Genomic DNA, 25,647 nt, shown 5'->3' with positions numbered 1-25,647 from the left:
CCATAATAAACAAAAATATTTAGATATGACAGAAGACAACCACTGAATACATGAGCATGTAGCGAGGTAAAACTGTTGGACAAAAATAAAAAAAAAAATATAAGAGAATGATATTTACACATTATGTCTGCTTTTAAATGAAATTTAATTGTAATACCCAATAATAAAACTGAATTAAATCAAAATAATATAATTCTAGATAAAACAACCATCGCTATAAAAAAAAAAACCTGTTATCACAGAGATATTTCTCGCCTTTTTGTAATTTTGATTATGCAAATGTTGAAATTAAAATAGCAATACTTTAACATGTAAATTATGCAAATATTCAAAGTCAATGAACCATGACTGAAGGTACATGGCTAAACAATCTCCATGGAAATGAGATGTGCCAATGCTTATACAACTGCATACCAAATACCATTGACTTATTATAAGTCGTTCCTTTAAACATGCCTACACACAAACTTTAACTTGTAAACTATGTAAAAATTTCAAAGTCAATGAACCATGATGAGGGGGTGGGCTTTATTATCTCCATGGAAACGATACATTCAAATGCCAAAATATTTGCAAACCAAATATCATTGACTTAACATCAGCAGTTTATCTTAAACTTATCTTATCACTAACTAATACATGTAAACTAAGCAAAAGTTTCAAAGTCAATAGACCATGACTGAGGTGGCAGGGCCAAATAATCTCCATGAGATGTGCCAATGATAAAACAACTGCATACCAAATATCATTGACCTACCACTTGTCATTCACCATAATCTAGACATTATCACAAACTAATATCTTGTTGACCCCGCCACCGCCGCCGCCGATGACGCTGGAAACAGCATACCTATGTCTCGCTTTTTGACTCTGTCAAGGCGAGACAAAAACATACACAGGATAGAGTTAAGGTCTTCATAAGACTTCCATATTGTTCATTATTCATTTGATTCTGCGCAAACAACAATGAATAGAAACGGTGCAGGAAATAATTGTTTAAAATTTAATAATTGTTTGTTTCATTATGTAATGTTGGAAATGCTGAATGCAAAAAAATCGATCGAATTTAATTTGAGCTCGACTTCATATGATAACATTAACAAAATTCGCAAATATTTTCTTCACAGTAATTGAAATAAATATCTACCTTGATTATCACAGACAGTTGACAAATGAGGCTCATGTTTTAATTTAATATCAATATTACAGCTATTATCATGAACAGCTATTATCATGAACAGCACGTTAATGCACATTGGGAATGTTTAACACTCCAAGTTGTCAACAAATACTACAATGCAGCCATGTCACACAACAGATGTATTTACTCAGTTGTCTGAAGTATTTGACAGATTAATTTACACGGAATTTACATTAAAACACTAATATATGTTCATCCATCGATTTGGCATTTTCAAAGCGATATAAATGTAGAGATGTTGTATAATTCATTGCCAATGAGACTTCTATGTACCAAAGACCAAAGATGTGACGACTACAGGCCATCGTACGACCTAAAAAAATGAATGAACCCCGCTATAAAAGGTCTCAGGATAGCAAATTGTGAAACAATTCAACTGAAAGAGGGAACGGTCTTATTTAAGTACCGAGCGTGACCTATTCCCGAATATGACTGTTATACCGAGTGTGAATTTGCATTGCTATACGACGTGTCTCGGTATTTTGTACATCCTACATTCATGTGTTTATTTTTAAGATTCTGTTATGGTTTCGGTCGAATAATGTGTTATGACTTATCGTTTGTTGTCCAAATAATTATAAAATTTCTTTTGAATACCATCATTGTCATTTTCCCGAGTGTGAATTTGCATTGCTATACGACGTGTCTCGGTATTTTGTACATCCAGCATTCTTGTATTCATTTTTGATGTTTCTGTTATGGTTTCGGTTGGATAATCTGTTATGTCTTATCGTTTGTAGTCCAAATAATTATAAAATTGCCTTTCCATGACATCATTGTCATGAAAATTCTTTGGACGAGTATTGTGAAAATAACTGTATAAAGTTCGAGATTGCATGTTAGTTTCAGAAGCGCGTCACTGCTTTTTATATCCTGTGGTGTTTGTCGTTGATAGAATATGTTCGTTGTTGTTCTGAAGTTTGCATGTTGTGTCGACTATTATATTATTTGTTTGTGCTGTATTTCTGTCACGTAGTGTTGTAATTTCAGCAATTTTTTTTAACATTGTCATAAAGCGGGAGGTTCGGTTAGCCATTAAACCAGGTTTAACCCATCATTTTTTCTTTAAATGTCCTGTACCAAGTCAGGAATATGGCAGTTGTTATCAAATAGTTCGTTTCTATGTATGTTGGCGTTTGTTGTTGTTGCACTTCAGTGTTCCTGTTGTTCTTTTGTTTTCCTCTTATAGTTGATGTGTTTCCCTCGGTTTTAGTTCGTAACCCGGATTTGTTTTGTCTCAATCGATTTATGAACTTTGAACACCGGTATACAACTGTTGCCTTTATTTAAGCTAATAATATTAATGAAAGTTTATAAGGTAAGATGAGCAGTGGAGTTGTGTACAATTACGATCTCCAGTTATAAATAAGAGGCGACAGTATTTTGATGATATGTTCAAAACTCGTAAATTTCTAATATACAAACTAACCTAGAAAACATCCTGAGGGAATCACACGAAATGCTTGTAAACGGACCGAGACGGAGAACATGAATCAACCGTCATGGGAATTCATCCCCATTCAAAATAAATTTTCCTCTATAGCTGACGGTCATAAAAATCGTACTTAGTTTGTAACCCGGATTTGTTTTTTTTTTCTCAATCGATTTATGAATTCGAACAACGATATACTACTGTTGCCTTTATTTAGACTTCATGAACCAATGAAAATACTGGATTTAATGTTTCAAGTACAATTTTGTAATTCGAGTACTGAGTAAAGTTTAATGGCCGAAAGTCCAGGTCTAAACATTGTGTGACTAAACTCAACAAACAAAACTAAAGGTCTCAGTAAAATGTGTTTCTTTCTAGCAGTAATAACCTTTTTCTCGAGTTCTTCTATGTATATTTTCGCACTTTTTGAATTTCCTATGCTGTCCACATTATGTGGATTTTAGATAACATCAACATTTCGGTCTTTTTAGACATTCGGGTTTTTTATTCGCCCGATATTGACCGATGTATTGTGGAAAACTAATGTCCCCTGTTCCAGGGTTAACATGGAAATAAGATACTGAATCAGTTTTCTTCAAAATCATTAGTTTTAGCATTATTCAATATAAAAAGTTCAATCACAAAAATACTGAACTCCGAGGAAAATTCTAAAAAAATAAAGATTGCCCGTTAGATTATAAAACATTTCTTTTGTTTATATAAGTTGTTAAAGAAGCAATAAATCAAATAGTTTACCAATGGTTGTCTGTGTAATATAAAGGAATTCAAATGTAAAGACAAACTGACGTATATTGCATTTTATAAAGTGCATTTTAAGCTAAAATAAAAAGGGTAAAGTAATGACTAAGGTTTGATTTCATTACACATTTTAAGGAAACTGATTTCAGCTTTTTTACATATTTAAGACATGAGCGTCAAAATGAACGGTTGTTGACGTGTTAGTAACTTCATTATGTTTGAGTGAAGCAATCAAAGCAGCTATCTATTCTATTTGTTTATCAAAAGGATTATGATCCTATGACATATTTGTGTGTTAAAGCTTTCGATATATGTATTAGTCTTTTTAGAAAGACTACAGATGCTATAATTTTTTTTTGTTTGCACTGGAACTTAATCTTTATCTAGTATCAACTTGGTAAGATAATACATAAAAAGGATATCTTGAATCAAAAACATATTAGACAGTACAAAATACCACACCAACCATCAACTTTTGGTGTGTCTTTTTTCTATGAATTATTTCGAAATATTAAGGATTTTCTACTCCAGGAATAGATCACCTTAGCTTTATTTTGACAAACCTTTCGGAATTTCGGGTCCATAATGCTCTCCTACTTTGTACAGTGTTTGGTCTTGTTAACTTTTTTTATTCGAACGTTAATGTTTTTTTGTAGACAAAACGCGCCTCTGGAGTACACAATTTTAATCCTGGTTTCTATGATGAGTTTATTTCCAAATAACCACAGATGTGTGGTACATGTATATGTCAATATGAGTTACAAAGCGACACATAAAAAATATCTAGAAATCAAGATATATTATGTTTCTTTCAGTCTGATTTTTTTCCGTGTTTATTTTGATTTTTTTTTAAATACTAATATGCCTGTTGTTCCTCTTTTTATGCAAGCATGAAATTTTATTTTAATAATGGTCTGAGTTAATACTTTTGGTTTAGAAACACTAATTCGGGTCCTGGAAGAATATATTTCACACAAAATATTTCTTACGCATATCTATTGCTGTCAAAATATGTAAAATATTTGGATAATTTTGGTATTTTTAATGACAGCTAAAGGATCTAGTATCACTGTTGAACCCTTGTTGGATGTTTATTATGTATAATAAAAAATATGTATGAAATTGAAAAAGAATGGCATATTTTGCCTATCTCTAAGATCGAAAGTAAATCAATTTTGGTCTTTTCTGACTTCCTGGAACCAGAATGCTTTAATGCGCAATTAAAGTTACAATATGTTGAATATTTCAGCAAAAGTCAGGCTAAGGTATTGTTTTGACATGAAATGACTGTCACTTTATTTGAACTTTATATTGAAATGATTATAAATGCCCGAATTTGGTGAAAAAAGAAAGCAATGGAGCCATGAATAAGGGGTTCGATACCAATTGGGTATCTTTGTTTTTTTTATATCAGGCTTAGTACAACCTGCTTAATGAGGAAACACAATATATATCGACAATGTATTTCCTAAGACAATGGATAGTTTTGCAGGTATGAAAATCACATTTTATGAGTAATTGGCTTTGCTTTGGAAAGGCATGTTTACGCCAAATGCAACATCTGTTTACTAACGAATACTTTTCTCATTAAAGATAAGATAAGGTTCCTTAATATATTTCTCTCTTAATACGATACAATATATATCAGTTATTTCTCATGAATAATTTGCATCATTTTGTCATAGATATCCACCATTTTAGGGGAAAAGTGTATACTCGAAATTTTGATCTTGAATAACATTAACGGTACCCATTTTTCTGCACCAGATGCGCGTTTCGACAATAAATGTCTCTTCAGTCAAAATATCTGAAAATCAAAAGCTTATTAAAAAAATGAACAGCTATAATCCTAAAAGGACAAAAAAAGTATAGCCAAAGCCGGGCAAGGATTCAGAGCTATAATCCTAAAAGGACAAAAAAGTATAGCCAAAGCCGGGCAAGGATGAACAGCTATAATTCTAAAAGGACAAAAAAGTATAGCCAAAGCCGGGCAAGGATGAACAGCTATAATCCTAAAAGGACAAAAAAGTATAGCTAAAGCCGGGCAAGGATTCAGAGCTTTGCATGAGGGAGATATATTCCTTAATTTAACAGCAAATTTTAATAGGAAGGAATAATTGTTCATATACCTCTATAGAAACGCATGCAAATAAAACTATAATTTTAACTGTAAATATCAATATTTTTTATTTAATATAATAGCAAGCTAATCTTTCTCTTATAAACAAACAATAAAAGCATTGCAAATTATTTTCACCACTAAAACCAATTATCAAAAGTAGTGAAGTGCAAATAAAGCATATTACTATTTACATTAAGGCTGTCAATGACTCATAATTACTGAGGGTACCAATAAACGACGGGAACAGAACAAAATGTTTGATATATTTTTTTCGTGATCATGGCTGTTTATTCTTTGGGGTTTTTTTTCTTTTACAAAGTTCGTATATTCCTCTAGCGTACATGCACCTTATGTAGGACCAATACTTTTTTTGTCTTTTATTTAGTTTTCCCTTAAAATATGGTCTGATGGTGAACCATTAATTATCGTTTAATTCGACGCCATAATCGAATTTCTAAGCCGTGTCATTGAATATTTACTTTCAGTATAATTTGAGATTAAAATTGGTTTTCTATAAGCAATTTAATCAAAATATTGCAAAATTTTCCATTGGGTCTATTGTTTTAGTGTAAAAAGAAACAGACTTTCATATTAAGTAAATTAATAAAGAAAAAACAGTATGAATTTAAATATTGTCTAAATTTCGTTTTTACTATCAATCATTTTAAGCTAGATGAAGTGAAAAGGTACAACTGATCAAAATTGTTCCTATTTTAATATATTTTTTTCATCAAAACCAATAATTGGAACCAAATCTGAAATGTGTACTTACAGAGATTATTTTCTTTTTCTCATTGTTAACCTTAAAATTGTATGAAGACACATTGCTGCTTTGCATATTGAGGATATATTCCCCAGTTGAAAAGTTATTCCAAAACTGTTGTTTACTATTAGTATTCCTTGATAGAAATTGCGTAAAGGGATTTAGTGTAATTAATTGACGCACATATGGTCTTTTTAAATTATCAAAGGATATTTTACATTATTATACAAAAATACATAATCCAATCTTACCATAAATTGAAAAAAAAAACAAGCACACAGGCTAAAGACAGGGTTGAATAAAGCATGTCCTTAACAATAGGGAATAGCAAAGGTAGATTGGTTAAAATTGCGCCTATGCAAATTATCATGGTGCATAACATAAAACCTTTACGTATGTAAAAACATTGATATACTGTCCAGTCCATAGTTAACAACAGAAAAACTATATCACAGGGGTAATTAAAAAAATTATAGATCTAAGAAACACATTTAGTCAATTGTCAACAAAAATTGAAAAGACGAAATATCAGCCAACCAAACATTACACAGAAAACTAAAGATTAACCAGCACGAACCACTCTAGACATTAACGATGAACTCGGGTGAGCTCGGGTGCTCTTGACAGATTGAAATATTGTTTTATCTACAGACGGTATTAAATCTCGGACGGATCGTTTTTCTTCTTTAATGCACCAATTGAATGCTATTAATGTCTACATATAGTTTTATATAATAAAATTACCAACAATAATAATCTGATCTGAGGTTGTAAAGGAAGACGAATTTAAGTCATTCTTGTCATCAATATACGAGTTATGAAATTATAAACTCATAAATGTCAACAAATTAGGAGCCGAATGAGATGCATTGATCCCTATTGTATAATATGACAGGGAAGTGTGGGTTGCAATGTGGGTTGTATTTTTTTTTTAATATCTATCTATGAAAAAGTCATCTAAAAATAAACCAGCTTTTTGCAGGTCATCACGTTTAGGAGTAATTTAATAGATGAGGGTTGGTTTCACCGTCTATGCTGATAAAAACGGTCCCAATAGTTGCTGACATATATCATACATTTATCTTAATGATTTGGGGTTGTGTCTAGATGTAATCCGGTTATTTTTGTCGTTGGGTTGCTATCTCATTGACGTATACCCCACATCTTTTAATTATTTGTCGAAGAATAATATGAAGCATTTAAGTACTTTAATTAAATTTTAGAAGTATACTTTAAACACGTTTGAATACATTTCCGACTAGAATAAGATACAAGAAAAATCAAAAGAAAAAATTGAAATTCTTAAATTGAACTTTGAAGTAGGTGCTATTTTTATTAAACATCCTCTCTCTGTATATAAGTATAAGTAGTATAGCTATGAAGAAATTATTAATCACACTTTTTCAAAGTTGTTTCTGATTATTTTGTTTTTAATTGATGCAATCTTCTGCCTTTAATAATGAAAAAAAAAAAAACCAATTTGCCCATAAAGAGTTATATTCCTTATATGCTTTCTCGTTTTTTATATAGATTAGACCGTTGGTTTTCCCGTTTGAATGGTTTTACACAAGTAATTTTTTGGGCCCTTTATAGCTTGCTGTTCTGTATGAGCCAAGGCTCCGTGTTGAAGACCGTACTTTGACCTATAATGGTTTACTTTTATAAATTTTGACTTGGATTGAGGGTTAGCTCATTGGCACTCATACCACATCTTATATCTATTTAACTCGAAAAACACATATTTTTTTGCATAGAATCATTTAGATAGGTGTAATAAATCCTATAAATAATAAATAAAGAGGATCAAAGGAATTACCAAACATATTGGACAGTACAACATACCACACGAACCATGCTTGATTTTTCTTAGAAAATGGACGTTAAAACAAAGACGAAGATCCACGAACACATACATTTAGCCTCATTTGGTAAAACACAAAATGTGGTGGGATTAAACCAGTTTTATGTAACACAAACCTCCATCTTTGCCTATATAATTTATTTTTGGATGTAACGCGTCTTCTGATTGGCTGACGTTGTTTTGTTTATCAGCTCATAGACATAATTTTGTCATGTGACCGTGACGTCATCAACGTTTTTTCGTGGTTTAGTCCGGTTTAAAATGGAATTTAAAATGGAATTATTAAATTATAAGAAATGACTGTAATATTTTTCTGTCTATTCGAAATAACATAAAAAATGTGGTGCACACTTTAAAATAACCCGCTACGCGGGTTATTCTGTGTGCACCACATTTTTTATGTTATTTCTTCATAGACAGAAAAAATATTACAGTCATTCCTTAAATAGACAATATGTCGTAAATGACAATAAGCAATAAAGAAACTGCATTGGGCGACCACCAATAACGTCAATATATATTGTACAGTAAGGAATTTGTATGAACGTTCAAACTATTGATATGCGGATGAAATATTCTTATGAATGTTGTTTTATTCAATAAAGGAAAAAAATATACATATACAAAAATATTGCCAACAATGAAGCTCGTCATGAGATAACCAAAATAAAAAAAACAACATATTGTATTGCAAAGTCAATCAGCCTGTAGTTCGTCCTTGCGTGGAGTGTTTTTTTTTTATTACAAAAGCATATTGCGTTAACTTTTTTATTACAGCTTTAAGTTGTATGTTGAAAAAGGATGAGTCTAGGTTCTATAAAACGTATTGTTTCCATATTTTTATTGTATAGGTCATAATTTATAACCATGATGTCTGCAAATTTAATTGACTAATCAAAATAAATCTACAATCATTCTATTCTGATATGATATGATTCGTTTTGTATAGAAAGAGTACTTTAATATAAAATAAATTGACTTCTCTTATTGCTAGTCTATTTTGATTTGAGAAAAAAACATCATTTGTCATGGTGTTTGTTGGTGGTTTGTAGTTTTGCGGACCAGATATGCAAAAGTCAAAATAAGAAAAAGGTACATTAAGGTTTTCCAAATAAGTGTTGCGAACTGTTCAATTAAAATACAAAAAATACAAAAATACAGAACTGGTCAAAGGTTGAATGGTAATACTACTAAACTTTAAAACACAAAACAATAAAGACCTAGTTTTGCCTGTAATTGCTTGTCTATTTTTATTTTATTTTTGTGTTTTAAAGTCTTGAATAGTTTTGTCTGTTTCAATTATATTTGTTTGTTTTGTCCTTTTTTCTATTCGTCTTTTCGACGCATATTTCCAGACTCAACTTCATATGGAACCCTCAGAACCAAAACGATTTGGTAGCCAAAAAGAGTCAAATACATTAGGAGCTAAACATCCAACAGGGAACGCAGTTCGTTTTAATTAGTTGAATTTTCGTTTTAATACGAAATACATCATGGGCATTGCCGAATATATTACACATCATTTTTAACATTTAGTATCACAAGTGAAATTACGACCAACTGTAAACTTATCCTCTACAATTTTTTTATTACTAAATACTATTCCAGTTTCAACCTAAATAAAGTCCGACAAACCATAACAGTTGGTATAAAGTTTGCTATTGGTCCATGGCCGCTGAACAACTCAATAAAAAATCATTTCCTTTCTTCTTTTTAAATAAAATGATTTTAGACAGACAGCTAGATACAATAAACATACATATGTACGTATACAAAGGCCAGAGTCTGAGCTTGTTTTGCTATATGATATAAAAACTAAATTGACGAAAAAAGGTCATTTATTGAAAATCATAAAATGCAAAAAATACATTTTGCAAATAAAACATTTGACATAAAAGTTCGTATTTAGTATGAAATTATAATACATAATTAATACGAAATTACATCAACTAAAATCATATCAATTGAATAAATGACAAAGAATAGCAAAGGTGGGGAGAAAAATCTGCCCAACTAATAAACATATATACATAATTATAAAGATAACATTATAAAGGGAGGAATGTGGGTGGGAATTTTCCACAAATTCTTTGATAAGAATTAAAAGTTAACACGTCAAAGGCTGATGGTAAAAGGAAGTGACCACAGCGCACTTACACGTGAACTCATGCTGACCCCGCAAGATCATTGACCAATAAGAAAGATGTAATCCAATCATGCACTGGTCATAAGTGAAATAGACCAGTTTCACATAAGCGACTTATCAACGCTGATCTCGAAGTCCTATGCGCGTTTGGGTTTAAATACCGCGATAATTAACGATATCATACGTGACAGGGGGCTACATCAAATTGACTCTGATATTTAGCAACACAATAATAAATCAACTAATAATACACATATCTCTCTGATGGTGTATGCTTGAGATTATTTAAGTTTAAGATATTAATAATCGTTAATTTGATTAATAAATTTAAAATAAAAAGATGTGGTATGATTGCAAACGAGACAACTATCCACCAGACCCAAATGACAGATGAAAACAACTATATATCACCATACAGCCCTTGACAATGAAAAAATCCATACCGAATAGTAAGCTCTAAAAGGTCCCGACACAAAACAATTCAAACCTGAAAATAAGTCATCTTGTTGCTAACAGTTGTGTTTTAATATTAGTAAAATGGTTTTTAAAAAAGTATTGAATCTTGTAATTGCTTTCTTTTGCCTACTGCGCTATGTACATTGCAGTATATCAGTTTGATTTTTCTTGAAAAGAGAAAAGTAGTTGATAAAAAGAAAAAAACATTTGATTTTAGTTCTGTTCCATAACCAATTCGCAGTTTTTCTGAAATATTTTTTTGCATCTTTGGCTTGTGACATGCATGTAAAGGGGTTACGGCCTACATATAGGTTTAGTATCATAGACTCGAACTTTTAATTTTCTTTAAAAAAAACAGGTTACTATTATGGCGACTTTTACGTGAAATTTTATGGGTACAAGGACAAGTTACCGGCATTACTAAATAATCGAAATTTCCATTAATAGTAGATATATATATATATATATATAGTATGGAAGTCATACCCAACTATATCAGTCCTATTCAGGACCGATAACTCTGTCGATAAATATTGTCGGGTATACAATGTTGTTGAAATCAGAGCAATTGTATTATATGTCTCTGTTGAAATGTATACAATAACAATTTTTTTTACACAAGTTTAACTTTATATCGATTTATTGAATGCCTGGATTTTGCTTAAAATATTGAATTAAAAAAATAAATAATAAAATCATATTCAATGAAATCTCGTTTAATTATTTACGAAATAATACAAAATCCATTTAAATTAAAATCTGAATCAAAATATTTCTTTAAAATAATTATAGAAACATAAATATTAGTTTTATTATCTTTTAAAGCAAAAATTATTTTTTTAAAGATTTTTTTTTATTATATTCATATTTTCTTAAAGTTTATTATGATACATACTTCTTCTGGTTTGACACGGGGAAGAGAAGATATTTATTTGTACATTTATGAAAACTTTTGTATATCACAAAATTTAAACTCTGGTAATACATGTATACACAGGATGTTTAATGTCACCTGGTTGCTTTTGGTTTGCACGTCTACCTGACAATATATTGTTATGTAACATTACATCCAAAGTCAGAGTTCACCTGTTCGTCAAGTGATGGGATTTTGAAGGTATGGAATATTTATCTATAATAATTGTTGGGATTTTTTTCTCTCTTGGGACGTAAATATTTTTTTGTTCTAAAAGGAACGTATAAATATATTTCTAAAGAAAGATAAATTATACAGAAAACAGGAAAAAAACCTTTTAAAAAAAGAAGAGAAAAAATTTTATTATAAATTTTATTGTTAACTATTTTCTGGTAACAGTATATCCTGGATATCTGTCAAAATAAAATGTTCCCGTGTCACACTTAAAATAATATTTTTTTAATCAATAAATTTTGAAATCAATCATATCGAAATATCACCAAAGAAAATAACAGAAACATCAGAGATTCTACATGAAAATTAAATTAAATCAAGGAAAGTCTTACTATACAAATCCTCGATTTGATGCAACATTTCCATATACATCATCCGCCATTTTGAAAAATCCCGAAATATTCACTTTTTTAAATCGATTTTTGACCGAAATTGCCCAGAAATTAAACTGTTTTAAATAGTATTTTTCGCCAGATATATGTTTGAGTATACTTAATCGATTTGCAAAGTTTTATTTTTATTAACGGAATTTCTTTATTTGTTATACAAGTAGACATGGTATCGGTACATTTAGCATTGAGTCAACGGAGAAATAACGAGAAAAAGTACATGTTTTTACGATTCTCCAGTGACCGAATTTAATCAAAAATTAAACTGTTAGGACCAACATTGTTTGATAGAAATATGTTTGAATATCAAGGATTGATTTGCAAAAGTTAGAAAACGGGTCAGGTTCATGAGAAAACTAAACTTTATTGAAGCACCTATGCATTTTATATGGGGAAATACAATACAAAATGGCGGCTAGTATACGTCACAAAAGTCACGTGATGTCTGACTTAGTTGGATATGGTAAACCAAAATTGATAATATTGATAATATATGATAGGTCACCGAGTTTTGTTTTTAAGCTACAGGCTGTAAAAATATGAAACATTTTGTATGGACTATACAGAGAAAAATTTTAATGTACCATTATATGAATATTTGAAGGTACAATGAATGATAGAATATCAAAATAAAATGTGGGAAGATATAGCTCTTATAAAATGCTTTCAGAATACCAACAGAAAAAAATTGACGTAGTAGACAGGGCCTCGGATCCGTTTTGAAGACCGTACTGTGACCTATTATTGTAAACTTCTTAAACATTGTGACTTGGATTGAGAGTTGTCTCATTGGCACTCATACCACATCCTCTTATTTGAATGTACATTTGTTTCAAATATTTCTGCGTCAGTGATATTTTAAACGGCCATGATAATGAAGAGAGATATAAAAGCAGTTTTAAAATACGTATCAGAAATACAGGTTTATCTTTAATTTCAAACATCAGACAATAATACAATGCATTCAATACCATTTTAATTTCTGAGCTATGTTCATGATCGACTTCGTCTATGCGGAGATTCAGTCCCAGGCAGTAACCAGAGTAATTTTCTTCATATTTTCAACTTTATCATTTTTTATGCCATTATTAAAATTAATTGAATATCCTATATTTACCACACTTTGCCATAAAAAAGATCAAATTGCTAAATGACCCCCCTCCTGAATTATTAAATTATTCCCAGTGGCATTAAGGTCGGTACTGGCCATGATAAATAAGTATAAATTAGGTACTAGGGTTAACATTTTAAATATCTGTATAAGGGGATGACCATTTGATTTATAGGGGGGATGTTTAGAAAATTATTATTCTAGTAGGAGTTAAAAATAAATAAGTATGACCAGGCACGGTTGAAAAGAATAATCTGCAGGATGCGGGAAATAATTGTGTACAAAAGTTGAATAAATCAATCAAATAGTCGCCCTTTATCAGTAACTGTATGTATAGATAAGGGTACGTTTTTATCAATTGTCACCTGGTGAGATTGTACAAGGTAAAACGAGGATTCCACATGGCTAAGGTGTTAATTGACTTCTTAATTTATGACCTAATACTATGTGTATGAAGTGAGCCCCGCTTATTTATCTAATTTATTCTTCCCGTTAAGTGAACGACCTCAGCGTGAATTTGTGACAATTAAAGGTACAACTTAAGCCAGGCGGCATATCAGATCGTATATGTTACCGCAACCAACAACACAGCAGTATAGTCCGTTTTAAAATCTTTAAATGTGTCATTGTTAATAAAGTTGTCTCGTCAATATAATTTTTATATTTTGATTCAAATGATGCTCATGTTGCTTAGACATGTAAACGCAAACATTTAATCAGATGATTTTTTTTCCAAGTCTGCATGGTCACTGCTTATCAACCGTTAGCCCCCAGTTGATGAACTCTCGGAAATTATCGCGTGATTTCATAGTATGGCTAATTAGATTAGACATGCGCAGTTAAATGTAAAACTGGTGTATTTCTCTGCACGTGAAAACATGTTATCTAATTTCAACAATAATAATTTATCGTTTAATCAAGTAGGACAACTCTGACCCATTGAGCAGACTAGAGACATCATAAATTTACAGTATAAATAGTTCAGTCTTTATTTAAGTCTTAGTAATAAACAATTAATATAGAATTATCTTCTCTGCTGTCTTAAATGATTTTATTCAGCTTAATTGTCAATTAGCAAATAAAATTGGTTATCTGTGTACGTGTATCTGTTCGTTCGTTCATACGAACGTTCGGCTTTTCCTTTGTGCATACGAACGTTTCTTTTTCATCTTACATGTATTTTATTAACTATTAGAAACGAAAAAGGGTTGAAAGCTAAAAATTATGAAGCTGATATTTTTTGTTCAAGTTTACAGGAGGGTGAGTTGAAATAGAAACCAACCTTTTTAAATAAAAAAAAACTTCTTGCTTTGTTGTAAACTTACATACTTATATCAAAACAAAATTTTAAACACACATAATTAATGTTCATGTGATAATCTTAAAACATCGAGACTTACATCGCACAAATAAATATGCATGTGTTTACCTGTTATCGTTACTCTAAGCTATAACAGTCATGCTGTTTTGTAAGATACACATTAACGATAAAAAATATAATGGTTGATAATAAAAATAAACAATGACACTTATTTTCGACTAAATATATTGATAGAAAGGTAACTTGTTGCCCTGTAAAATCTAAAACGATCTGAATTTTCTGTGTGGAAACTACATACATCGGAAACTAGTGTTTAACCCGTTTCTTGGCAGCCATTCCAGATCTCAATCGCACATCTAAAGGACCATTTTAGTATAATATTCATTTAAAAGTGGAGCTCAGTACAAATAAAAACTTTTAAAACGATTTATAATACGAATAACAGTCATTAAACATTGCGTTCACTCTACTTAATTGTTTCATTTTATGGTAATCCGAAACTAACCATATAATTTGTTTTTTTTACGTGTAATTTTAGCTTAATTGTTTTGCTTGGTCTGTTATCAAATGTTATTTTTTATCCTAACTACGTTTCAAACAATTTGTGATTGATCCTTTATGTAAGATGTACGTGAGCATTCTAGGTTGACATAGTACACCAAAATCGCTGTGGATACTGAATTGAAAATAATAATGATAAGAAAACAACGAAACTGAGCATGATGGTCTTCCTGATAACAATGCTTTAATATACATAAAGAAGAAAATCCCATATAACAATAACATAACTTTTGTTGATTAGTTCGGCGCCAAATTGAGCTGTATGTCGGTAAAAAGGAACGTGTTTTATCGTATGTATTGGTATTAAATGCAATAGTGGGTAATAGAGATAAAGGTTCTACTTGATTGCTGTGTTACAAGCATCACGTTTGCTCTTTAGGATATTTCATGTACGATCCATGATTGGTATATTTCTTCCCACTGACAGTAAATAAACTTACAACAATCACTTCATTTTTGTATTACAAAGATTTTGGTTAAATAGTGAATCGTTAAGACAAATTTAGCACTTTGCAAAACATAACACTTGTATAATTTTCATTCTGATAAAGCATTACTTATTTTGCTTGCATGTACATGAAGTTGTAGTCAATGTATAATGGCTGTCTGTGTTATGCGTTTCATAAGCTGATTATCATAAGGTAACTTGATATCACCTTTTTACCTTTTTATCTTAATTCAATTTTAGATATTTTAACATAACCAATGCAAGTATTCAATTTGGAATTTGGCTGCACCTCTAAAAAATGATTTTACAAACTGAACTTTACATCATAATTTTTACGATGATGTTGATTACAGAGCCTGTAAATTTAGATACGATCCAAAATTTATTAATCCTTTAAATACATTTCTTCTTAAATATCATTAACTAAACATTGCAGTTAAGTCTTTGAACATTGCCTAAATCGGTACTAACATGGATTTTCTTTTAATGAGACGAACATAACTAAGTATGAATTGCTGTAAAGTTGTTACTACTAATGGTTCTACATCCTGTCGATACATATACTTTGTCAATACACAAGGAGATGCGTTTGTCACACTCTTTATGACATCTTTACACTAATTCCCTGGATGTGTACTGATTAATTGATATCTAAGTCTTATAAAACATTGTATATTTATAGTTGAAATTTTTCATGACTTTTTCAACTAATTTTTACAGGGTTTTTATCAATGATGCTGTTACACCACTGTCTCAGGTTTAGTGGGAGTAGAGCGCCTACAAACTTGTTAAACCCTGCTACATTATTTTGCATCTGTCGCAAGTCAGGAGCCTGAATTTAAGTGGTTGTCATTGGTTGTTGTCTGCTATATTTACTATTATAAATTATTTTAATCGTACGATAATTGCTTACATTCTTTCCCTTTGGTATTTGGTGGGTAGCTGTTGCATAGGCAATCATACTACATTTCCTTTTAATACAAAAAAATGTTTGGTTTTTTTAAATTAAAGCTTATACAAATTTCATTCAAACACGGTTTCAAAAAAGGGGCGGAAGAGAGTAAAAAAAGTAAACGGACAATACAAATTCATAAATTGAAGAGAGACAGACAAAACCATGACAAAACACGAAAAACGACAAATAGACAAGCTACAGTCTAGAAAATACTACATTGAAAACTTAAGACAGACTGACAACACGAATCGTGCAAAATAAAATAAGGTAATCTAAGGTGCTCCCACTACAAAAGTCTAAAAGTCTGAAAAGACCAGTTTTTGTCTTAATTTGCATGAACTTTTACTCGACATTCTCCAAAAGTATGACTTGTGTCTTAATTTTTCTTGACAAATTCTCATTTATATTAAATTTGTATGAAATTTACTCGACATATTCTCGACATTCTGAATATGGTCTTAAAATTTCTTGACAAATTCTTGACATTTGAATACTGTCTTGAAATTTCTCGACATATTCTCGACATTCTTATTTTTTCTCAGTATGGCTTGACATATTCTGAACATTTTGAATCGTGTCTTAAATTTACTTGACAGTTCTGAGTTTTACAAATCATGACCAATATTCATGATATAACTTTAATCTTTATTTCTCTTTATATGATATGCTGTTGTTTCAAGTTACACTTCTTTACAACAAAAATAAAAGTTGGACATGTAAAATAATTGAAAATTTGGGTATATAAATATTTTTACAAATGCAAATATGGCTATGAAATCTAAAGTATAAAATAATTCAAATGTGGGTGTGTTGATATAAAACAATTTCAATGTGGGTTTTTAAATAATTACAAATTTTGATTCCTAAATCTTATAAATTAAATGATTCAAACCAATCATACTGCAGACATATTTCATTCTACATTCATAAATTATATTCAATGTTGATATGGTAAATAATTATTATACCAAAATGTGGTTTATATAAATAGCAAATTATGATGATATACAAATCATTCATTTAACAGAAGAAAAATTTGTGTAATGTCATCTGTTGGAATATATTAAGTATTACACATGGACAGGATGTTCCCCATAAAATTAAGGTATTCCACACCCCAGAGTACACGCAACTGTCAAATAGAAGTTATTGCTTTACCTGTAATCAGCCATACAGACCGACCATGCCACTACAATTTAAAAAGTTTGTTGATAGATGAAAATGAAAATCATCATTTTGATGAAAAAAAATTGAATTGAAATGGATTTTCTTCATCAAAATTATGAAGTTAATTATTTTAACATAAAAACAAATTGAATAATTCCCAAAGATTAAAAGAAAATTATTATCTACTCCAGGAATAATAAAAAAAATGTATTTATAATGGGTCCCATCAATGATTTCTATAGAAATCATCGGTCTTATGAAATGGTTCTCAAACAGACATGCATAATATAGATCTAAACATTTTTTTCTTTTCAGGAAGGAGTTATCACAAATATTTATTTTTGATAAAAAATTATAAAATTCAACACTCAAATTTAAATAAAAAATGTTTTTGGGTTGTTCTAAAAAATGAATAAGGTTTTTGAATCAAGACATGCGAGATGGGAACAAATTCTTTGACCTAAACGAAAGCCCCCCCCCTCTTTTTTTAGCCACACAAACCCAAAAGATGAATTGTGGGGTCCAAAAGAGATACAAGACACCTATTTTAGTAAAGCAAATTTGACTGGCAGTTTTGCGAACGGCAAAAATCTAAATGCTGTTTGTCAATACCTTCGACTTATATTCCAAGTGAAAACAATTACTTAAATGTTTAATAAAAATAAATCAAAATTAAACTACATGGGGGATTATTCAGGGTATTCCAACTTAGTTGCACCAAAAGGGTATCTTACTATACCAAATTAATCCTTGATTCTTCAAAGTTTAGTTTAGCCATAATAAAAAGGAGTATATAACAGCAATAGAATGTCATAAACAGTGCAGAATAAGTCTGTTCACATTTCAGGCGAAATTTATACTGTTGAGATAGTGTCAAGACATATTTAAGACTGTCAAGAATGTGTCGAGACATATTCAGACATTATTTAGAATGTCAAGAATATGTCGAGACATATTCAGACATTATTAAGAATGTCAAGAATATGTCAAGACAGATCGAGACAAATTTAAGACAGTCAAGAATTGGTCGAGACTAATCCAGACTCTTATCAGATGATACAGGAAGTGTCGAGAAATTTTAAGACAATGTTCATACTGTCAAGACACTTGTCAAGAAAAATCAAGACCCTTATTAGACAAATTCATACTATGTCAAGAATTTTTAAAAATTATTCAGACAAATTAAGAATGTCGAGTAAAAATTCATGCAAATTCAGACAAAAACTGGTCTTTTCAGACTTTTTGACTTTTGTAGTGTCCGAAAGGGTTGGCAGATCCTGTTCCACGTGTGGCATACATCGTGTTGTACACATGCCATGATAAATCTTGAATGTTTAAATTTCGTAATAGTATATAAAAAAAAACCTCGGAACCTGTTTGAAGAATTGCTTTTATCTATACAGAGATGATCTGCGTGCTTACCTGGACACAAACAAACGACAAAAGACGAACAAAATACAAAATTGAAAACTTAATACAGACCGACAACAAGAATCCCTTTAATAATAAGAATTCGAGTAAGATAAAATGTGGATATGATTGCCAATGAAACAACTTTTAAACGAATCCAAAAGAAGTGGATTAAAGGAACTATACGTACCCGTACGACTTTCAACAATGAAAATTCCATACCGCATAGTCACCTTTAAAAGACCCCGACATGACAAAATGTGAAACAATTCAAACGAAAGAAAAACCCAGCTATGGCCTGATTAATGAAATAAAAAACATTAAACGAAAAATAAATATGACAGAACCAACGACAAACACGGAATTACGTGCTCCTGACTTGGGAAATTTAATGTCAACTCTAGTCACTTTTTCCTATTCAAAATAACAAATAAGTTAGATTTTATTATCTCTTTAACCGAAATTATGCTCCACAAAAATGTTTACCATGTATAGTTATCTTTTATCTTTACTTTCAATTATGTAAAGAAATTTATTTATTGACTGGAGAAAATCGGTCGCAATCAAGCTGCGTATAGGAAACTTGAATTTTTACATACAACTTATAATTAACCATACGTAAACTAACAATTTATCTGTCTGTTCATATTCCTAAGCTCTGTGTGCATTTAATGTGACGAATGCACGCAGATATTTGAACAAATTTTACGTCGATTTAATCCCTGTAGATGGTAAACTATTTTTTTTAGCTTTGATGGAATGATTCCCTAAAGTTCAAACTGCTATGAAATATCATATTGATGATCTCGTGTTATAGCTCGAATGTCAAACGAAGGCAGGATATGGGCATTTAGTTGATTACAAGTCAAGTCATCGGCAATCTCAACATGTGACTGATCTGTCTGATAATCTTACAGCATGTAACATGCAAATAACAAGAGTTTTTTTTTCTCGATCTCGACAGGACAATTGTATCCGTCTAATATCAAAATTATGCAGAAACTTTAGAATATTAGACATTTCTTACAAAAAAAAAACACTGGTGCATTTATCGAGAAAAATACATTTTGCTCTGAAAGTAGATTGTCTACCGATCTCTTGTCATAAATTTTGTACTTTCAAACTGTTTTTACATTTTAACTAGTAGGTATTCTACAAAATTAATCCAATTTCAGGTTCTTTTTGCTTCTTATAGTATGGCAATTATTAAAAAATGTGATGTGATAGCAATGCAAAAACTCAAAATTATTATAATTATTGAATACTTTAAGAAATTATCAATAAACATTTTTAGTAATGGCAATAAAAATTATATTATCAAGAATGCCCCCAACAAAAGTTTTTTGTATTCTATAGATAAACGCAATATAGTAATATGTTGAACAATAGAATTAGTTCTATCCTTTTAACATTAGTACACCAAGTGGGTAACATTATTCTCCATGGAAAATATTGTAACTCACGACATCCACATTAAAATTTCTCATTAGTCTTTATCTAAGAATAAAATTCAAATTCATCAATTTCAACACATCAACTTCATTCCATTGAGTTGTCCTGGAAGATTAAGATGTCAGTAAGTACATGTAGAAAGACAAATATAATATCCAATCTATTATAACAATCACACTTTATGATTGAGATGAATATGGTTCAAATTAATAAGCTGGATTTACATATACTTACTTAATGTAGTATTTAATCTTGCTCATTTAATTACCACAGGGATACTTTCAAATTGAAATGTAGAAGGAATTCAAAAGCGTATTCAGAATTGAGTGATCATAGTTTTTTTAATTTAATTGTTCATATATTCTCAGTACAAAAATAAAAAAATTGCATTTGGACAATAAAGACAAAATTGTTACGGATTAAATTATTAAAATGCATCGAAAATACGTAATCGTGTAACCTAATTTTGCTTACATCTACGTCATTTGGTCTCTGGTGGATGGTTGTCTCATTGGCAATCATACCACGTCTTCCTTTTTATTTTGTTTCAGCATATTATTACCATATGTGCCTATATTTAGGAATTGTTCGCAACCAAAACCGGCTCGTTTCCCCTAAAATTATATTAATTAACAGCATTCTGAAATTGCATATTTTTTCAAATTGTAGTTGATTTTTTTGGGGTTTTTTTTCCAAGTGGTCTGACATATCTTTTTTTGTTAAATTTAATTTGGTATTTTGTTCATTACAGATGTTTTATTAAAAATATTTCGTAAAGTCATATATTCTTGGTAGTTATTATTGTTATTAAGGTAAATAAATAGGCGAGTGATATTAACCACAGGAGATAATTTTAAATGCATCCACCTTACATATGGAAAAATATATATCATTCAATCGAAGCATGTCATCTGTACTATCTTTTTTATTTCTGTTTTTTTTTTTGTGTGTGACCTATAGTTGTTTAAATTTACGTCAAATGGTTTTTCGTGGGTGGTTGTCTAATTTGCCTTTCCGAATATGGGTAATCTCATTATGTGTACACCAAAAAGAAAATAACGTTACGTCACTGGTTGAATTTCCATTGTTTAGTACGTTTCACAACGTTTTGGTGTATGCTTTTGAAAATATTATTCATTAGATTCTGAAACGGCGAATTGACAAGACAGAAATTCCAGATCATAAACTTCAAATGATATACAACATGGCCGTATGGTTGATGGGTGCATATAACTAAGGGGATTTTTGAAAAATTGTCAATCGCCTAAAAATATTTCTTGGAAGGAAAGATACGAACTGTTCGGCTTTTCTTCTTCTTTAAATGAAGTCAATGAAAATTATGTTAAGTAATTGTTTATTCTATTACTCATTTATTTCAGTTTGAACTGTTATACATAGAGGTTTTGTACACATTAAAGCACAAAATTGGTACAACTACCGGCGGTCATCTACCTTATATTCAAGATCTCTACCAGTATGCACAAGAGTCATTCAGAATTACTCCTGAAGATCATGCACGATTATTAGCTAAGGCCACCGAAGAAAAGGTTTGTTTTGGCAGCATCAGATGTAGTTGAAAAAAACGACATACATTTCTAAGAGCTTAAATGCAGTTCTAAAATTGTAATATTCCGTATTAAAGACGACAAAATGTATATATATTGAAAGACATGCATGTCTGCTGCCTTGGTTTTTTTTTCAAAAGAGAAAGTACTATATCGTAGGTTGTCACAAGTATAGAGTTATGTGAACAATCCAAAATGTGAATGATTGCATTTTATGTCATCCTGTTCGGATTTATTTTATAAAATTGATAAATAGATAATCAGTGGAAACACGTCAGCCAACACATATTCTATAATTTGTTTGCGACATAAAAAAACAACTAAAACAAGTGCCTTAGAAGAAATGTATAATGTAAGTAATATTAAATTGTCTAGAAGAATGAACATCACAAATGCAACAATTAAAATTAGTATTGAAATGCAATCAAAGATCGATATTGATATGCTATTTCAGAAGTTTGTCAATCAAATGTTATAATCTATACGTTGTACATACAAGCTGAACATGTCTACGTATTTCAAATCGAACATATAATTGTACATACTTGTATGTATTTTTTCCAGCCACCCATCGTGATTCTAAACGTCACAGTATTAAAAGCAAGAGATCTGGAAGCCAAAGATGCTGATGGTAAATATTCTCTAACACACGCATGCGTTAACAGACTGTTTATTACAATATTACTATAATATCAATTACCTCATTATTTCCATCATTTTGATTCGAATATTTTTACAGGAAAATTATGGAACTTTTACTTTTTGTACTATTCTACCACAATAACATGTTATGAACGCAAATCTTCCGATACTTTATAACTGAAACTTTCATATTCGATAGGATTGTATGTCTCATGTAAAGTTCACGACTCTTTCGTCATTTTGATTTGACAGTATTTGCTAGAGTAAAGGGACCTTAATTGTTTTGATATCTACAGTTGATATATATATATGTGTAACAAATTAATAAAAAAAAACTACGATATAATGACAGATTGAGTGTTCTTTGTCTCGTTTTCAAATTACCAGAGGGACGTCTCTTGGTGGTCGATTGTTAGCTAACGTTTACGCCAAAATGAATGACTTTAGCTTTTAATTGTTAAGATTCCTTTTTTGTGCATGAACATTCCGAAAACATCAGCATATGAAGTATATATATTCTATAGACCTTGTTTTTTACCAATCTTATAACCTTGAAGCACGTGACAGAATATAAGCTATAGCTAAATACAAGCTAATCGTACGTTGTTTGCCTTTTCCAGGATTCAGTGATCCTTATTGTATGGGCGGTATTGTTCCTGGAAGAAGGTTGAATGAAAATGAGTCGGATCAGGGTGTCTTCTCAGATGAAGATGAACAACTGGAACGAAAGAAGAGTGGTAGAAAGTTCTCATTGACAGGGAAGAAAAAGGACAAATCCGCACGAAATATGGTTCCAGCTCGTCTAATTAGGACAACACATGTTGTACCAAATACAGTCAATCCTGAATGGAATGAAAAGTTTAGATTGTAAGTAATTATATGTTGTTAAGGAGTCATAGAACGGCTGATAATGACAAGTCCTTGTCATAGTTCTTTCTAGCAACACTTAAACTATGTTAGCAAAGAGGACACACGCCATAATCACAAAACTTGACACCAGGAACATTACATTTACCAACAACACTTGACTTGTTAACAAGTTAAACATAGCTTAAAAAACGAAATGAGGCAACATTCGTCTACCGGTTTTAAAATCTTGCGATAGTCTATTCATTTTTTTTTCATCAAACCAAGAGAAAAAACATAACGAATTGCATGAATCCTATAAAGCAGACAGAGAGGGAAAGAGAGTGAGTAGGTCGACATGGTAAGCGTTTTCTGCTATGCATGCAATACCCAACATTTGAATCCAGTTAAAATTTCTTATTCTACTGATAGAAAATAGAACACAATCGGTAAAGTTACAGATTAGACGACAATGGTAGCGTCTTTAGATCTTCGACCCCAAAAAATTATATCTTGGCGAAATAAAATCAGATAGGTCGTATCAAACTTGTCGTCAGTAGTAATGTATAGCCCCAATAACATGTTTGTTTATGAGTAATTGCAAAATTGTTAAAAATCTTCATTGTTTTTAGATTGTCTTTATATTTATGTGTCTATATTCGGATTTGAACACTGTAAATAAAATATATAAGATTAAGTTATTTACAATTTCTGTTTGAACGTTTCTCTATATAAACGATATTGATAAAACAGCATTCGCCTTAAAATGATTTTATTTTTCATTGAAGTTTTTCTGTTACAGTGACCTGGAAGACGTAAATACAGACCGTTTGCATTTAGATATATGGTAAGAACAATAATGTTTGGTAAACACATTTTTTTCACATTCTTAAATGTATAACTTCATATGTCAGATTGACTCAGGTATAAGATAACCATTAGCAAAGGGGTATAATAGAATATGTCTAAAAACAAATAACCATAACAACTACGTTATTCATGTTGCAATATATTTTATATCGGCCCTAATGAAAGTAATCACGAAAGAGTAATTACTTTGTAATATTGATTTTATCCAATATATTTCTTCTTCATTGCCAGCAATACCTGAGGGAATATTAATTTTTATATTTATATTACATATCTTAAATATCCCATGTGTTGTAGATATTGATAGTGAAATACGAATTGTTAACAAGTTTTCATATAATGCTAGAATGTCATTTTGTATTTAATGATATTAAACTTCTCTATATTTTAGGCCCATAGTTTACGATGTGGTCTGCCAGACCCTGTTTTTATATGGCTTGTAAAGAAAAGCCCAGTCAACGAAAATTAAACTATCATTCAGTCTTAATGAATTTTTATCTTTTTGGATTCACCCTCAACGTTAACCCTAAACATTTATAAAACCGTAAGATGTACAGATTTTGGCTACTTTAGCAACTATATGACCAAAAGAGACCTACATGGAATAGCAAAATTCACTTTTGTTTGGTTGAGTCGGAACCATCGTTCCTTAGTAATTTCTTCAGCGGAAAATTTAAGAAAGATATAAACTATAAATTATTTACAAACCGAAGCACTGAGCTTGTGATATCCTCGGGAACTTGTATTCCGTCAAAAGTGACATTCACCTAGTGCTAGAAAATGAAAAGTTATTAAAAATCGGTCGAAATACGAAATATAATTGATTCGAAATATTAATATTTAAAATTGAAACTTTTAAGATTTACAAATGACGATACTGTTATTTATTTTAGTAGATCAACAACTAGGTAATATGTTAGATACTTTTATATCTTTTAATTGGCACAGACAAGAACAAGTAGCGATTAATTCATGACTTGTAATAATCATGTTATTCGTGTTTTATATTGTTTTGCATTCATT

The 25,647-nt window shown here is 30.5% G+C and overlaps 1 protein-coding gene across 2 annotated transcripts in view; it reads left to right on the top strand.

The window, feature by feature from the left end:
* Positions 1-25,647, top strand: part of LOC127709900 (BAI1-associated protein 3-like) — a 131,066-nt gene that overhangs the window by 80,447 nt on the left and 24,972 nt on the right. For both annotated transcript variants that reach the window (XM_052215586.1, XM_052215585.1), the window contains exons 5-8: positions 22,081-22,248; positions 22,831-22,897; positions 23,529-23,775; positions 24,557-24,601. In XM_052215586.1, the coding sequence (XP_052071546.1) occupies positions 22,081-22,248; positions 22,831-22,897; positions 23,529-23,775; positions 24,557-24,601 (527 nt within the window). The remainder of the gene's footprint in view (positions 1-22,080; positions 22,249-22,830; positions 22,898-23,528; positions 23,776-24,556; positions 24,602-25,647) is intronic.

The sequence above is a fragment of the Mytilus californianus genome, unplaced genomic scaffold (assembly GCF_021869535.1).
Source record: "Mytilus californianus isolate M0D057914Y unplaced genomic scaffold, xbMytCali1.0.p SCAF_7, whole genome shotgun sequence".
NCBI lineage: Eukaryota > Metazoa > Mollusca > Bivalvia > Mytilida > Mytilidae > Mytilus > Mytilus californianus.
This window is presented reverse-complemented; position numbering and strand designations above follow the sequence as displayed.